Below are 16,399 nucleotides of genomic sequence, written 5' to 3'. Positions count from 1 at the left end.
AGAACAGTGCAGTAGGGGTGCTGGCCTACATGTAGCTACACACCTTAGGCTCTGGGTGGGGGTTAATGGTGGGCATGGGCCAACTGCCTGAGGACCCCTGACCACCCACCTGGGGAGAAAGTTGCTGGCATGGACCATCCTAATACTGGAATCACACACACCTGGTTTTAAATGCCATCTACGTCCTGTCCTTTCTCAGCTGTGTGACTTTGGGTGAGTGTCATGCCCTCTCTAGGCTCTGCTGTGTGTTCTGGGCTGTCGTGAGGATGCAGTGAAATGCTTAGTCTCCCTTCCAGACCTAAGCTCCTACCCCTCTGCTCCAGAGATTCTCTGTAAAGAAACAGAAGAGAAAAGGTCTTGGGAAATTAGATCATTACAGAAAAAGAAATCAAGGCACAGAGAGGGGAATAGAGTCGCCTGAAGTCACACAGACCAGCCCCACTGGTGCTGGTAGGTCCTCCTCCCTGAAGGTGCGAGTTCCCCCTCCTGCTGATGCTTACATCAAGCTCAAGAGGTGATTCACTTGTCAGCAACCCCTCTGGGTTGTTCAGAGGGGAGGAATGTTCCCTGAGGGTTCCGAGGCCCCCACTTTAAGGAGTGGGCGCTCCCAGTGGTGGTCAGGAGGAATGCACCCTCCCTCTAGGAGCAGCCTGCCCACAGCCCCAGGTGGCAGCGATCCTGCACAGACCCTACAGCAGGGGTTCCAACCTCCACGACTGGTCTATGACCTGTTAGGAACCAAGCTGCAGAGCAGGAGGTCAGTGGTGGGCAAGCTAGCAAAGCTTTATCTGTATTTGCAGCCACTCCCCATCACGAGCATCACCGCCTCAGCTCCACCTCAGATATCAGGCATTATATTCTTATAGCAATTCCAACCAGTCCCTGGTGCCAAAAAGGTCGGGGACCGCTGCTTTAAAGTATTATTTTACTCCAGGAAAGAGCAGATATGGTTGAAGGGCCGTGGGTTTTAACACCAAACAGAACTAGGCCCAAATCCTCACTCCTCCATGTGCCCACAGTGTAATGTCCTTTTGTTTTTCTGAGTCTCAGGCTCCCCCACCCCGCCCCTGTCAGATGGGGCCAGTAAGGCCAACCTCGTAGGATGCTGGGAGGACACTGTGGGTGAGGCACATAGCGAGTCCTGGCACATGGCGAGTGATCAGCTAATGGTGGCAGGGCTGTCTTCGGTGTCTCCGCAGTGGAGAGGGGAGTGCTGGGGTGAGGCCTCTGGCTTAGGTGGGTTTAGCAAGAAGCTCAGGTAACCACCGTGGGCCACTGGCATCAAGACCCCAGCTCACAGCCCCACCCCCACACAGCTTGTCCTCCCCGAGTGCCAGGGCCCAGTGGAACTGACGCTAGTCCTTGGGAATGAGGGATGTGTGTCCTCTCATTAGCATCAAGCAGAGCAATCTCGGAAGCCTGTGTGGAGTCTGCGGAGAGGAAATTGAAGAAGACTTGTTACAGATTGAACTCAGCCTGAACAGCTCTCCCAAACGCCAATTACGCCTCTGTTCACGGTCACAGAATAGAAACCAGACGTGCGCTCCCTCCTCCCCTGCTTTCCCTCCTCCTCTGCAGGGCTTTCTCCCGGCTCTGCCTTTGACCCAATTTCTCCCGCCCATGAGGGATTCGCTGTCAGTGGCCTCCACCCCCCGACAACATAGTCATGCCCCCTCTGCATGAGCCTCTCTGTGTGACAGGCACACAGCTGCTCCTGCGACCTGCTCACAACTTAACTTTCCTCCCGCCGCCTGGCTCTCCATCACCAGGAGTAAGGGTGCCCTTTACTCCCAGGGTTCTAGCCCTCTCAAAGCATGACACACAGAACTCAGATATACTAGTCAGTGAACCCAGTCCAGCCCTCACTAGCTACCTGACCTTGATTAGGTTGCCACTTTAGCTTCATCTGTGAAATGGGCATGGTAATTCCTGCCTAGCCAGTGAGTGTTAAGTGGCTGGAAGGCCAGGGATCACCTCAGCTGCTCTCCTCCAGCCTGCCCCACACACCATATGCATGCACACACACACAGAGCTCTCCATTTGGGTCAGACAGTGGCGCATTTGTGAGGGTAAGCAGGCTGTCCAGATGCCCCCCTGGGCCATCCAGAACTCCCTGCATTCTCCACACCCTCTCTTGCACCTCCAATCAGACACAGCTCAGCACTGACGTCTGTCTGCTTCCCAGCTGCCCCAGAGGGTGGCCGCGGCTGGCTGATGACTGTTGATTCTCAGACATCTTGTATCCTAATTAGAGGAGAAAAGCGAGTAGGTCTGCATGCTCTGAGGGTGATGGATGTGTTAGCTGTGGCTGCTTCTGGCTGGTGGGGTTGTGGCTCCCATCAGGGGCCTCATAGCCTTTGACTCTCTTGGCCCTGCCTCACTTCAACAGTATGGTCTTCCCTCCCCCACCACCCGCCCTGATTCTAGCCAGTGCTGCACTTGCCATCCCCCAGCAATCTGCTGCTGTCTTCCCTGTAGGCCTCTTGCTCAGCTGCCTTTCCCCCTTCCCAGCCTCAGGTACCAGGAGAACCAGTGCCCTCTACAATGTACCCCACTCAGAGGTCACAGACACATCTGCTGTCTACATGCAAAGCCATGCAAATCAGCTAATTTCTGCACAGCAGCCTCCCCAAACTCCAGATGCCCTTCCGAGCATCTAATAACCCCCATCTCTGAGCTCCAGTGCTTCCTGGGCACCCAGCTACCTCACCCGGTCTGCTCTTTTTTTCTTTGAGCTGTAGGTCCTGCAGGGCATATGTCAGGCCTCCCACCATACTAAGTTCCTTGGGGACAGAGGATGTGCCATATTCATCTCTAAGTCAGCAGAGTCTAGCATAGTGCCCAGACCAGGGCGAGGCCCAAGTATGCTCTGGGCAGGGGACAGGGTGAACTGATAGATGGATAGCTAAGGGAATGAATAAATGGGTGGATGGATAGATAAATGAATGGGCAGTTAGGCAGGTGGATATGGATGATGGATGAATGAATGGATGAGTGGGTGGTTGGATAGGTTCTGGATAAATAGGTAGATATATAGGTAAATGAATGGATGAATGAATAATAAAGTAGTGAATGGATGAATGGGTTATGAACTGATTCACTGAGGGGTGGATGGGTGGATGGATTATTTGATTCACAGATGGATTGACAGGAAGATATATTCATCACCTAGTCTGAGTAGCCAATCCCTGGTTTGGGCATTGTTTCCCCTACTCCTGCCCCAGACTCAGTGGCCAGTGGGTATAGCTCCAATTTTATGAGGAATTGCAGAGATGGGCAGGCTTTATGGTGAGGGACAGGGTATTAGTATCTAGTAACAGCCACAGCCAGGGATGTCTCTGCCTATGATTTAAATCTGTGCTCCCATCCCTAGACCATCAATAGCTGGCCAAGCTCACCCATCCAGCCTCAGTCTCTCCATGTGCCACTGGGAACCTATTCTGAAGTAGTAAGCTTGGACCATCCTTTGGACAATTAACTGTTCACTGACCATTTCTGCTTGGACCTGGCCTTATGCCATCTAGGATTCCAGAGCGGAACAGGGGACTATTTCTATGCTCTAGAAACTCGTAGGAGAAACAAGAAATAGTACAGAGGTCCCAGCAATAATAGTGTTTACCTGGCACCTCTCTTTTAATAGGGATGTCATCAGGTATATTGTTTCTAAAGCTTGCCGCATCCCATTTTACAGATGAAGGATCTGAAGCTTGAGAACACACCCAAGGCTGTGTGGCTCAGTGGCTGACATGAGGTTTGGTCCAGGTCTCTCCTGCTCATTTCACTACATCTCTGTGCACTACAAAAGCACAGAGAATGGAGGGGGCTTGGCTAAGGCCACAGAACCTCTGAGCAACAGCCACTGAATGGGATGTCTGATAGTCTTTTTACCAATGAGTTGCACTCACAGATGACCACCCAGAGCCCAAATGATGGCCAGTGAACTGGCCCATGTGAGCATGGAGAAGCTCAGAGTGGGCTGACCAGATATGGAAGGCTGGGTACTCGGGGGCCAGAACAAAACTGGGCTCCTGAGCCTGGCCTCAGAGGCCACTTGCGAGCCCAGAGCCTCAAAGAGGGGGTTGCTACAGGTGGGGGTGCTGTGTGCAGGCAGGTCTGAGAGCAGCCCGCAGTGGCTGCTGACACTGCTAATTGAGTGTGACATCATGTAAATAAACGGAATAACTCGGTTAGCAGAGGGAGGCTGCTGGGCAGGGAATTAGCTGCTTTGCTTGACTTTCCACGTGGAGCCCAGGTGCAGTGTGTGGCTTCAGAGGGGGCCTGATTTAGAGAGGGGGCACTGGGGGCAAAGGGCATGTTTCTATCTGTGAAAGTTCCTCCTGTCTTCTGCAAATCAAATGCAGGAGCTCTGCCTTTACAAAAAGAGCACTGAGTGGAGCTGCCAGCTGCCGAGTACAGCTATGCTTCCAAGGGAGCCTCTGGGAAACAGAGTCAGGGCCAAGGGCAGCCCCGCATGGGAGTACCCCACACGCCAGGCGCTTTGCCAGGGGCTGTGTAGGCCTCAACTTGTTTAATCCTGACCACGGCCCCCTGATGGAGGGCTGTGTTGCTGCACACTTGCCCTCTTTCTTTCCTTCATCTCCCCCTCTCCTTATTCTCCCATGGAAGGAGGATATTCTAATCCATTCCACTTTTTTCCATTCATTTTTAAATCTTACCTTGCACAAACCATGTCATAACAACAGGCATGAAACCCTAAGCAAAGGAAACAAACATTCCCACTGCCATCCCATGGTCTGCCATCCCCATTTTACAGATGGGGTGACTAAGGCTTAGAGAGGTGGGGGAGACTGCTCTAGGTTAGCAGCCAGAAAGAGGTGGAGGTGGAGTGTGACCCTAGGGTCCCTGCCCCACAGGGGCAACCACAGCACATCCACTTTCTTCCCAGTTTGGGAACTTGACAGCTCCTAAGACCCTTCTCTGCCTTGGCTCTGAGGCTGACTCATACTGCAGGTAGGGATGCTACATTCCCCGGGGCCAGCTACTGTTCCTTGTCTCTCCCAGCGCCAAAGCCACAGGAACCTCAAAAGGTACCACATTCCCCTTTGCAGCTGCTTATATTCCAACCGTTGCGGACACCTTCTAGATGTCCCATTGGAGGACCCCGAGGCAGTAACTCCCAGCACTGGAATCCCAGCTTCACCCCAACCTGCTTCATGACCCTGGGCTGAGTGCCTAACTCAGTGTGGCCTAGAAAGAAATGAATACGTGTTAAAAAACGGATGGGTGACTATGGAAGCCATCCCCACCCATCCCATCAGCCCTGTGGCCTGGGTCTGAAGCAGGATCTAGAGGCCTTCGCAGAAGAATTCAGTCTCAGTTGACTCAGCTCCCTGACTGAGAAAGGCCTGAGCTCAGGCCAGGACCCCTCCCAACAATGCCAGCAGCCCCCAAGCCGAGCCAGACTGGGCCCAGGAAATCAGGAGTCACTAAGCCACATACCCCAGACTACAGTGTGACAGTAACCTGGGCACAGTGTGCTTTAGTCCACCTTCCTAGCTGTGGGGCCTGGAGACCTTTTTCTGACCCCACCTGCTCTTGCCCTATTTGGCTATGGCAGAGTTTGTCTGAAGCCAGAGTTGGGGTGGGTGGGTGGTTAAGTGTGTGTGTGTGTGTGTGTGTGTGTGTGTTGAGTATCATCAAAAAGAAATCTCCAGGACCAGCCTATCCTGGCTCAGGGAGAGCCATCCCCCAAAGACAGTAGCCAGATGCCACCCTCCTGAACTCTGCAGGGTTCGCCTCCCCTACTGCCAGCATCTAAAAAACACTTTAATATCTACTATCATTACCTTCTTTTAGACCTTAATTTTCTTATATTTACAATGGAGCTGCTAATCCCCTCCTCCCAGGGGTTAGGCTGGAGGCAGAGATCCAAAGGGGAGGTACATAAGAGGGAGTTGGAGAAAGCTTGTTAATCAGGTCTGCCCCTTTCCGCAAATCTCCTGTGAGGCCTGGGGTCTTTCCCACCCCAGACCCCATGACTATTTGTGCTGCCCTCGTTTCTGTGGCCTCATGATTTCTCCTTTTCCCTCTCCCACAGCACTTACAGAATCCTGCCAACTTCCACAATGCCGCCACAGAGCTGTTGGACTGGTGCGGAGACCCTAGAGCCTTCCAACGGCCCTTCGAGCAAAGCCTGATGGGCTGTTTGACGGTGAGTTCACACCTTTCCCCACCTGTGCACACCCAGAGAGGACGACTGCATGCCTTGCCAGTCACAGGAGTGGCCACAGATGATAGGGGATGAGAGATAGGAAGACATTGGTGCTGGAGGGGTTGGCCCTTCTTTGTGCACCCTTGACGTACAGACACCATAGGAAACTGGTCTGATGAGGAGACAGAGTCCCCACGGATTACATGTGTTCCCCGCCCTTGATGAGAAAGACAGGGCCTACTTTGGAGAGTTCCAAGTCTGACACATCATAAGGAAAGCTGAGACTCTTGAAGGATTTGTAGCCATCTTAGAAAACAGGGAGACTCTGGAATCATTTGCGGTCATTCATTTATTCACTTAGATAAACATCTAGTGAGCTCTTTTTATGGTCATCCATCCACTCATCCATTCATATAACCACATATCGAGCTACTATTACATCCATCCATCTATCTATTCAAATAAATACAGATTGATCTCTCATTTATCACGTACAATCCCCACTGCTAAGTCCTGCAAAACCAACGACAGATGAGACTTTGCCAAACCCAATTTCCCCTTTAGTAGGGAAGACAGATGTGGAGATAGGTGACTGAGAAAATTATGTACCAGGTGGAGGTTGCACAGAGAAAGGAAGCATTAGCCACATGGGAGGTGGGGCTGGTTGTGGAAAATTGACATAGGAGCCACTTATACATCTTTAGGAGTTTGTTTCATCCACACAGGCAGCTGAGGATAGTGAGAGCATTCTAAGCACATGAAATGGCACTTGCAGTTGTACACCAGAACCCAGAGAACTGAGATTAACTCAGCTTGGTAAGGGTCTAGGATACAAGCTCAGCAGAGGCCAGGCCCACAGCTGGTGGCATGATTTGCCAAGCCGAGGAGCTTGCCAGCTAACAGCCATGTAGAAAGAGCTGAAAGCTTGTGAATGTGCCCAGCCACATAACCTGTATCCATAAGTGGGAGGACACCTTGGCAGCCAGTGTGGGCAGCTGCTCAGAGGGTCCTGAGTCAGTTTCGAAGGAAATGTGGATCAATGGATTGCTAGGGAGGCCAGCTATCCCAAATCTTGGATAGGAGGGGCCAAGATGGATGCCTGGCCAGGCAGGAACAATGGGTAAAGTCCAAGGGCACTTTCTTGTAAAGCTGTAAACAGGAGGGAGGAGAAAGGCCCAGCGTAGCCATGGCCTTGAGTGAAAGGAATAGCAACAATAATGTGGACCATCATTATCAAACACCTCTTCTGTGCCTGACACTGATCTTGGCCCACCGGACATGCCTTCTCACTGAATCCTTACACACACTCTATGCAATTGGTGCCATCTTCTCCATTTAATGGAGGAGGAAAGCGAGACTTGTGACTAACTTCCCAAGGTTACACAGCCCATAAGAAGTGGACCTAAGATTCAAGCCAAGACCCGTCTGCCTCTAGAGTGGATGCTCCTGCCCATTAGGGATGCCAGGCAGAGATGCAGCCAAGACTTTCCCAGGTTCCTCCATTTGTCCAAACCCAATACCATCTGGCCCCCACTGGGGACACTGGGCCAGATCAGACGGCCACCTGCATGGCCCAGCCCTCCTTATCCTTCAGCCCGTTGGCCTCTCCCTCCCTCCCCAGCTTTCTTAATCCTCTTTGTGGGGATCCTGGTTCAGGCTAAGCCGCATGGGCAGGGACAGATGTTATCAGAGGGCCCCTCACTCCCACCCCAGCTGCAGGCAGCCAGAAGTGAACGAGGAGGCAGAGTTCAGGCATAACACATAGTCAGACAGGCTGCCATGTTCCCCCAGCAGCCCGCCCCAAGCCTGGCTCTGCCTAGGACATGGAGACTTTAAGCTGAATGAGACAATGGCCCTGGCCAGGGTAGATGGGAAGGTGAGCATGAGATGACTAGTAACTGGCTCTGTCCTGGCCTTGTTATTCATCCATTTATTCAACGAACATTCAAGTCTCTGTAGTGGGCCAGGCCTTGTGCTGGGCACCAGAGGGAGTGCAATGAGCACAGCAGACCTCTCTCAAGCAGCTTACTTTCTGGTGTCGAGGGGGAGGAGAAGCTGACACTAAACACGCAAAGGAGTATATAAGGACATAGACTCCATGAGAGTGGTCAGGATGGTGGTCAGGAAAAGTCTCCTGAGGACTCGCTGAGATCTGAATGGCAAAGAGCTATGGGAGTATGAGAGGGAAGGTTTCTTCAGGCAGAGGGAACTGCTCTTGCAAAGGCCCTAAAGCTTAATTTGTTCAAGGAACTGAGTGCAGGTAAGGGTGGGGGATATGAGATAAGATTGAAGAGGGGGACAGATACCAGCCAACACAAGGCCTACAGACCAAGCTACAAGAGTTTGGATATTGAAGAGCAAGGAGGAGCCCTTGAAGGGTCTCAAGCAGGTGAGTGATAGTTATGGTTTATGTGAGGATAGGAGCTCTGAAAGGGAGTATCCTTGAAGGGTAGGATGGAGGGATTGTGGAGGGCTTCTTGGAGGAGGAAGTCCAGGGAGGATCCTGTAGGACCTGACCGGACAGGGAGTAGGCTCTGGCTTCCCAGGCAGGGGAAACTCTGCACAAAGGCCTCTTCTCACTACACCCCAGCTTAGGTTATACACTCAGTTGAATGGCTGGCTTTGTCCCCCACCTCTCCACCTAGCTGTTTAGCCAGAAAGGAGCCCTTGATCCACCAGCCACAGTTGCAGAGACCTGGGTCTGACTGTTCCTTGGAACTCTGAGGAACCAGCAGCAGGAAAGGTGGGGTCATAGAAGACACTCTCGATGTCCAAGGCACTTTCTTAGATGTTGTCCCCTTGCATCCTTATGAAAACCCTACAAGGTGGGCAGGGAAGGGATCATCACTTCTATTTTACAAATAAGGCAACTGAGAAAGGGGGAGCAGCTTGCTATAGTCCTGGGCTGGTACCACTGACTGAATGCAGCCCCAGGGCCCCGTTGCCAGTCTTCCCCTCCCCCAGGCATCCTTACTCCCTACTCTGCCCTGTGGGGAAGGATAGATTGAGGGAATTTAGAGATCCCAAGGGGCCTAGCAGGCAAAGCTGCCTCGCCCCCACCACACACACATACCCCTCCCCATCCAGGTGGCAGTCTGATCACTCCAGGTTGTCTCAATCCCCTGGGTGACCTCGGGGAGCAAATTCCTCTGGATCCGGCTTACTTGGAGGATATAAATTAAAAACCACTTAGCCTTAGACAGAAAATGGACACATTTGTGCCATGCTGGCTTCTAAGCAGCTCAGGCACAATTCAAGTGAGAGACTCTGGATCCCCAAGCCAGGATCTGGGGCAAAGAGCTCTTTGGACCACTGGGAGACCCCTGTCCCATGGTCTCCTTCATGGCTCCTGACCCCAGGATGCAGAAGTGCAAGAGCCCAAGGCACCACTTCCTCCTCAGGACCAGGTTTTTCTTGATGGAGGTGGCGGCTCACTCTCCTGGCCCCTTCCCTTTGCAGCAGAGCTGAGATCCCTCTGTGGGTGCCCCCGCCCCCCAGTTAGGCCTTTCTGCACTTGCTCCCTCCTCCTCCTGTAGGAAGGCTCAGGTGGCCTGGGCACAGAAGAGGGGAGATGGGTAGGAGGTGGAAGAGGGAAACAGACCAGTTAGCACATCCACAGAGGCCTTGTTTCTCCGGTGAGGGGTTCCCCAGAGCCTCAAAGCCTTCCCTGCTGAAGCCCTGGGCATACATTCACATACAGTATTCATTGAGCTGTGTGCCCAGTCCTGGCTGTCATCCTTGCAAGGAGGGCATTTTGTACCCATTTCATTTATGAGGATACTGAGGCCTAGAGAGATTAAGTTGCTTGGGTGAGATAAGACAGCTAGCAAGTGGCAGGGCCAGAACCCAGCCTCATTACTGACTCCAAAGCAACAAGTAGCAGCAACAGAAATACCAGCCCAACCCTGTGTTAAGAAATGGTAGCAAAGTGAGAAATGAGGGCCTGCCCTGAGTGGTTAGGGTATAACCATGAGATGGAACTATGACGTATGGAACAGTCAGAGCCAATTACACACAACCCTAGAAATAGAGGACATCCTCAAACCTTTACAGACAAGGAGCCTGAGGTTCAGAGAGGTTAAGTAATTTGGCCTTAGGTTGCACAGTATAGGATGGAGTAGGATTAGAGCACAAGCCCAGCTAGTTTTCAGCTCCCCTGACTGTCAGTCAGAAAGGGCTGTGGGTCTAGACCCCTGCCGGGAGCAGAAACGCCTTCTCTAGTATCTCCCAGACAGCCTATCATGCTTCCTGGCCAGAAGGCTCATCGCTTTTCAAGGCAAAACAGTCACTTAACATATTTGCCACGTGACCTTGAGCATGCCTCCTCTCTCACATGTGGGCCTCAGGTTCCCTTTCTGTGGCATGAGTAGCTGGACTCGCTGACCTGTAGATCTCCCTGGGTTTCAGGGTCTAGGTCTCAAACAGCCAGCCCTGAAGGACAGCCTGAACAGCAAACACCTTGTGGGCTTGACTTAGCTGGCTGGACCTGGGCAGCCAGCAGAGGGCACTCACCACCAGCCTTTGTGGAGGAGGGGTTTTCCTACTCTTCCCCACCTCCCCCCACCCCCCCCCAGGTCCCCTCACTGAGTGTTTCATGCCCATCGAGGTGGGAGCGGGCTCTCCAAAACGGAACAGACTGCTGAGCCGAGCCCATCCTTCCCACCACTGTCACTTAAGACCCCATCCCACACAATTTTCCTGGGTGTCCTCAGGCTGGGCCAGAGGAAACTAGGAGTATACACAAGGCACTGTAGTGTCACAGGGTCTAGCTTAGCCCATTCTGCCACACCCATGCTGTGTGACCTTGTGCAAGACCCTTACCTCTCTGGGCTTCAGCTTCCTTGTCATTGAAGAGGGGCTGTTGGAGCCAATGACCCTTCTAAATGCTGGGGCTCAAGGGACTTGTAACAAACAGACACTCCCTGCTCCTCTGAAGAACCAGGCCCAGGCCCGTAGGACAGCCTTTATACCAGTACCAGGCCCCTCTTGCTCAATTTAGCTTGTTACTTTTTGTTGTTATTGTTATTGTTGTGTTGTTGCTGTTGTTTTTCAAACCAGAGCAGCAGGATTAGCTAGTATTGGCCAAACAGAGGGATCTTTGCCTTCCTGCTCTCAACCTAGGGCCTGACAGTTCTCCAGGCAGGTTGGGAGTTATGGCCTTAACCCTTCATGGGCTAAAAAAGTCATCTTCTCATGGAAAGAGCCCAGACCTTGTGGCCTGGCTGCCTGGGATCATATCCTGGCCCTCTCACGACCAGACCGTGTAACCTTGAGCTGTTCTTCATCTTTGGTTTCCTCATCTGTAAAACAGATGACAACACTCCCTCGTGAAGCTGTTGTAAGAATTTGGTGCTTTGTTGCTTATAAAACATTAACTTAGCCCTCAAGACCTGGGAGCCAGCTGCCCCACTGCAGTACCCGCCTGTGCTGACGTTCCCACAAGCAGTGGCCTCACTGGCAAGCCAGTCCAAATGAACCGTGGAGCTCACGCGAGTCCACCCCAAGACTCTCCTGCCAAAAAGGAAGGGCACCATAGTAAACATCCGGGTTGGAAAGACCCTTCCGGAACCCTTCTTCCTGCTCTGGGAGTGTGTTTGCAGAATTTTTTGTCTGCATAAAAAGTTAGGGGCTTTGGTTTTCCTACTTGGACAGGGAGACTAACAGTGAGGACATCCCTGCCCTGGATAGTCCAGAGACTTTGGAATATGGGGGTTGGGGGACATAAGAAACATAGTACAGGGGCAAATAGAGCCCGTGGGAAAGAATCTGGAGAGAACGGAAAGTGTCTGCATCAGGGGCTTCTGTTTGTAGTAGAGAAGCTGAGCAAACATTCTAACCTGAGAAAGTCCTTTTTCCTCCCTGCATAGGGGGTTCCCAGGACATGGGGGGCAGGGAAGCAGGGGCCTATCCCAAGAGGCTCTGGCGGTTCTGGGAAGGGGGAGCCACTGGCTCCTTCCTGGTTCACCATGGACACTTCAGGCCCCAAGTGTCCATATTTTTAAACAAGAGGGTTGACCTAGATTATGGTTTCCCCACTGTTTTAGCCCCAGAGCCCTTTTAATGAACCCCTAAATACAAAGAAGATGATGGGGAACTATTCTGATGTCTACAGGGGCCAGGCCCAACCCCATAGCACCCTGAGGCTCTCTGAGGACCTCAGGTGCCTCTGGAGTAGGCGTCTCTAGGGACTTGATGACAGCGTCTTCCCTTTCTCAAAAGATGAGCCCTACATCTGGGAGCACTCCTTTCCCAGTCAGCCATAGCCGCCCCAGCTGCTTTCTGAAACGACTCCATCTTCCAAGGTCCTTCCCTCTTAATAAGGAAACTTAATTTGCCTGCTGTTAATGAGGAAGGCAGGCAGGAGTGGGCAGGGACACCTAGGAATGGGCAGAGAGGGAGTGAAGTCTTACAAGCGGACGTGAGCCAGCGGAATCACTCCATCCAACACTGTCCCCTGCCCCGGGACTGCCCCAGGCTCTTGCCTCTCCCCCTTTGAGCCCATACTACCGAGGTTCACAAGGAGTTGGGTGGGACCTGCAGTCTCCAGATACACAGCTATTGGCGAACTCCACCACCACTCTTATGGAAGGCTCCTATGTGCTAAGCTGGTGCTTGATGCTGAAGACAGACCCCAGGTTGAGCAGGAGAGCCCTGCAGTTTCTGGGCTTGAGTCTGAGAAGCTGCAAGAGCGGTTGGCCCAGAGTTAAGTACTGAGGAGCGTTAGGCGTGTCCATCTGGGGAAGCATCAGCTGTCCATTGGGCAGCTCCAAGCTGAGGCTCCATGGAGTTTGCGTGTCCTAAGTCAGTGGTTCTCCTTACACACAGATTCAGACTCAGGAGAGGTCAATGCTCTGGGTGGGGACGTTGGTTAGAGTAGCGAGGGATAGCGAGTGCTCCACGTTGGCAGGTGCAGGAGGCTCTGTAGGGAACGGGGGAGAAGTGGTAAGCACACAGGAGACTTCCTGGGAGCTGGGGACTTGGAAAGGAGTTTGAAGAACTACAGTGGAGGGAAAGAGACCCCAGCCTGGGGTGTCCAAAACACATGGTACAGCATCCCCAGCCAACTGCTAGAATGTGGCCAAATTTGAGCCCTTAAAAGTGGCAAAGCCTGGGCTTTGGGATCAGGCCCACCACTAGACTAGAAACCCTGGAGGGTAGAGACTAGGATCTCAAGGCCTGGTGTGGAAGAGGGGTTTGTCAATTTTGCTGAGTGACTGAACAAGGCAGTTAGAGTCCTGACTCTGCCATATCTTGGGGACCTGTCTTAGCCTGCCTACCTCACCTATAAAATAGATACATCCGCCACTCTGGGCTTAGAGGCCAGGTGTGGGCAGTGACTCACCCCTGCCCTTTCTTTCCCTGTTGCTGGCAGGTGGTCAGTCGGGTGGCAGCTCAGCAAGGGTTCGACCTGGACCTCGGCTATAGACTGTTGGCTGTGTGTGCTGCAAACCGAGATAAATTCACTCCGAAGTCTGCCGGTAGGTGACCACTGGGGGCTCCACGGATGTGATCGGGAGGAGGGAGGAGAACTGGACTCTAACCCAGGGCTGTCTGCTACCACTGTTGGCTGGTACCTCAGTTTGTCCATGTGTGGTGTGAGCCTCCAGAGCCAACAGGTGGGGATTCTCCCTCACCTCAGAAAGTATCCTTATCTGTGGGGGGGAGGGGGCTAGGGATACTTCAGGGGCAGTGAGGGGCCCAAGGCACACCACACCCCAACAATTGGCTAACAGGAACCATGCATCATCTCATTTCATCACCACAGTGACCCTTGAGCATAAGCATTGCAATCATCCCAATTTTATGGACAAGTAAACTGAGGCTCAGAGAAACTAAGGAGATTTCCCCAAGTCACACAGTTGGAAAGTTGCAGAGTTGGGATTTATGCCCAGGCCCATACTCCAGAGTAGGTATTCTTAACCATGACACTCCATTGTATTCATTCAAAAACAAATTATTTAAAATAAAACACAAATTAAAATAAAAACAAATCCGTACATTCAGGGTTCTAACAGCCTGCTCTGCATTCTCCATTGCAACTTTTGTCACCGAATGTGACCTCATGACTCCATATTAAACAGAGGTCAGGGAAGGTGCCAGGCTACATTCTGTCCGTGAGGGCTTTATGCTCACTAAAGATACTGCTATACATTCCCCACCATCCTCATTGCTGAAGCAGAGAGTGTGATGTAAGCTTTAACTCCGACAGACCTGTCTCAAGCCAGGCCTGTTACTTGCCGAGCATGTGGTCTCTGAACCTCAGTTTATCTCCCCTGGAAGGCAGGAATGACAATGCGACCTACTTTGCAAGAATCACTATAAGTTCTAGAAATATGTACAGTGCCCAGCATAGTGTCTACATGTTTTTAACATTCTTTATCTGTCAGAACAATTCATTGAAAAAGAAAAAAATCAATTATTTCCTCCACATAACAATAAAACAGACGTTTTCTTTGAATTCATCAATCATTTCTTTGGAGTATGTATAGAAACAGCCTTAATGAAAATATTTAAAGGACATCTCACGATATGTTTTCATTAAGTCTGCTCAATCCCTACTCTCTTGAATGCTGGTGTGGGCTCCCTTCCATGTATGCTGACAGTCCATGCACTGGGATTGCAGGGTGCTTATAAAGGGTGTGTGAGGTCTTACCAGCCAGTAGCTACTGTGGGATCCTGGATGCACCTGCCTAGGCTGGGATATTGTTACTATATTGAACTGCTTGCCAAAACAGGGTCTTGGAATCTTGTAAGTGATGTCTATTCTGATGGAATCTGCAATTTTAACAATCACTTAAGTCAGTACAATTTTGACAAGGTAAAAATTGTTAATTATCAAAAAAACATGCATCCGTGTCTCCGTTAAGCACCTGCTCTGTGCAGGCACCTGGCCAGGGGTGGATTACAATGAAGAATAAAACAAACATGGCCCCACCTTGAGAAACTACAGTCTGGAGCAGGGTTTGGCAAAATTTTTCTGTAAAGGGCCAGATAGTAAATAGTTTAAGCCTTGCAGGCCATACAAAACAACTGTAGACATACATAAACAAATAAGTGTGGCTAGTTCCAATAAACCTTTCTTTATGAAATCAGGTGATATGCTATAGTTTCCTGACCCCTGGTCTAAAGGGATAGAAAAACATTGATCAAATAATCACAGGTGTGTGTGTGTGTGTGTGTGTGTGTGTGTGTGTAAATTCAAGCGGCGATAAGTGTTATGAAGGAAAACTCAAGGACACCATAAGACCACTTGGGTGCGGGGGAAGGCTTCCCTGAGACACAAAGGTTGGGTAAGAGTTGAGTAGGTGAAGAAAAGAAGTAAGAGCTTCTTCCTAGGCAACGGGAACAGCCTGTGCAAAGGCCCTGAGGTAGGAGGAAGCTTGGCTTTTGGCAGAGCTAAAAGAAGGGCAGTAGTTCCAGAGCCTAGAAGCACAAGTCAGCAGCAGTTAGACACATGGGGCCTATCTTGAGGGTTGTGTCTTTGTCCTAAGAGTAACGAGAATTTAGCTAAATTCTTATTTGGCAAGGATCAGTACAACTACAAAAGAACAGATTGAGCGGGGGCAGGGGGCGGGGCAGTGTGGATGCAAGGACCAGTTAGCGGATTGCTGGAAACATCAGGACAAGGATGCTGGTGGCTTGACCAGGAAGGCTCCACTTCCTGTGGAATGGAGTAGAGACAAAGGCATGAATTTAAGAGCTAGATATGAGGCAAAACCAAGACAGGAAAGTTTGGCCAGAGGGAAAAACAGGACAGCCAGTTGTCTCAGAAGCCCTATCTGCTCACCAGTGAGGGAGGAGAGGCTTACGGCCCCATTCGGTCCCTCCCTCAGGTGTCTCTCATGCCCCTGCTGGTACATGCTGGGTGCTCTTCTGTATCTTGTTTCATGCCCAGCTTCATGAGACACAGGGTATTATCTCCAGTCATGAATGAGGAAATTGAAGCTCAGAGAGGTCTTGTGACTTGCCTATTGTCACACAGCTCATAAATGATAGAGTTGAGACTTGAACTCATGTCCTCCTGATTCTAGGTCTAAAGCTCTGCTCTTTCCATCAAACTGACATTGGGGCTGGTCAGGAACCTAGATTTAGGAGGCTTCTATTCTCCTGGATCAGGATCTGGGAAGCTGCTCCACTTGGGAGAGCTTTTCCCTTCATGCGAGTCTCTCCAACATGGTCCTGCCCTCCTCTAAGTGGTATTTCCAGTATCACTTCTCCTAAAACAAG

The 16,399-nt window shown here is 51.3% G+C and overlaps 1 protein-coding gene across 8 annotated transcripts in view; it reads left to right on the top strand.

The window, feature by feature from the left end:
* ZMIZ1 (zinc finger MIZ-type containing 1) overlaps window positions 1-16,399 on the top strand; it is a 231,613-nt gene that overhangs the window by 124,492 nt on the left and 90,722 nt on the right. For all 8 annotated transcript variants that reach the window (XM_016164985.2, XM_016164986.2, XM_016164984.2 and 5 more), the window contains 2 exons: window positions 6,059-6,172; window positions 13,545-13,650. In XM_016164985.2, the coding sequence (XP_016020471.1) occupies window positions 6,059-6,172; window positions 13,545-13,650 (220 nt within the window). The remainder of the gene's footprint in view (window positions 1-6,058; window positions 6,173-13,544; window positions 13,651-16,399) is intronic.

The sequence above is a fragment of the Rousettus aegyptiacus genome, unplaced genomic scaffold, assembly GCF_014176215.1.
Source record: "Rousettus aegyptiacus isolate mRouAeg1 unplaced genomic scaffold, mRouAeg1.p scaffold_m13_p_6, whole genome shotgun sequence".
NCBI classification, from domain to species: Eukaryota; Metazoa; Chordata; class Mammalia; order Chiroptera; family Pteropodidae; genus Rousettus; species Rousettus aegyptiacus.
The sequence above is the reverse complement of the archived record's forward strand: the minus strand, read 5'-3'. Positions and strand labels throughout refer to the sequence as shown.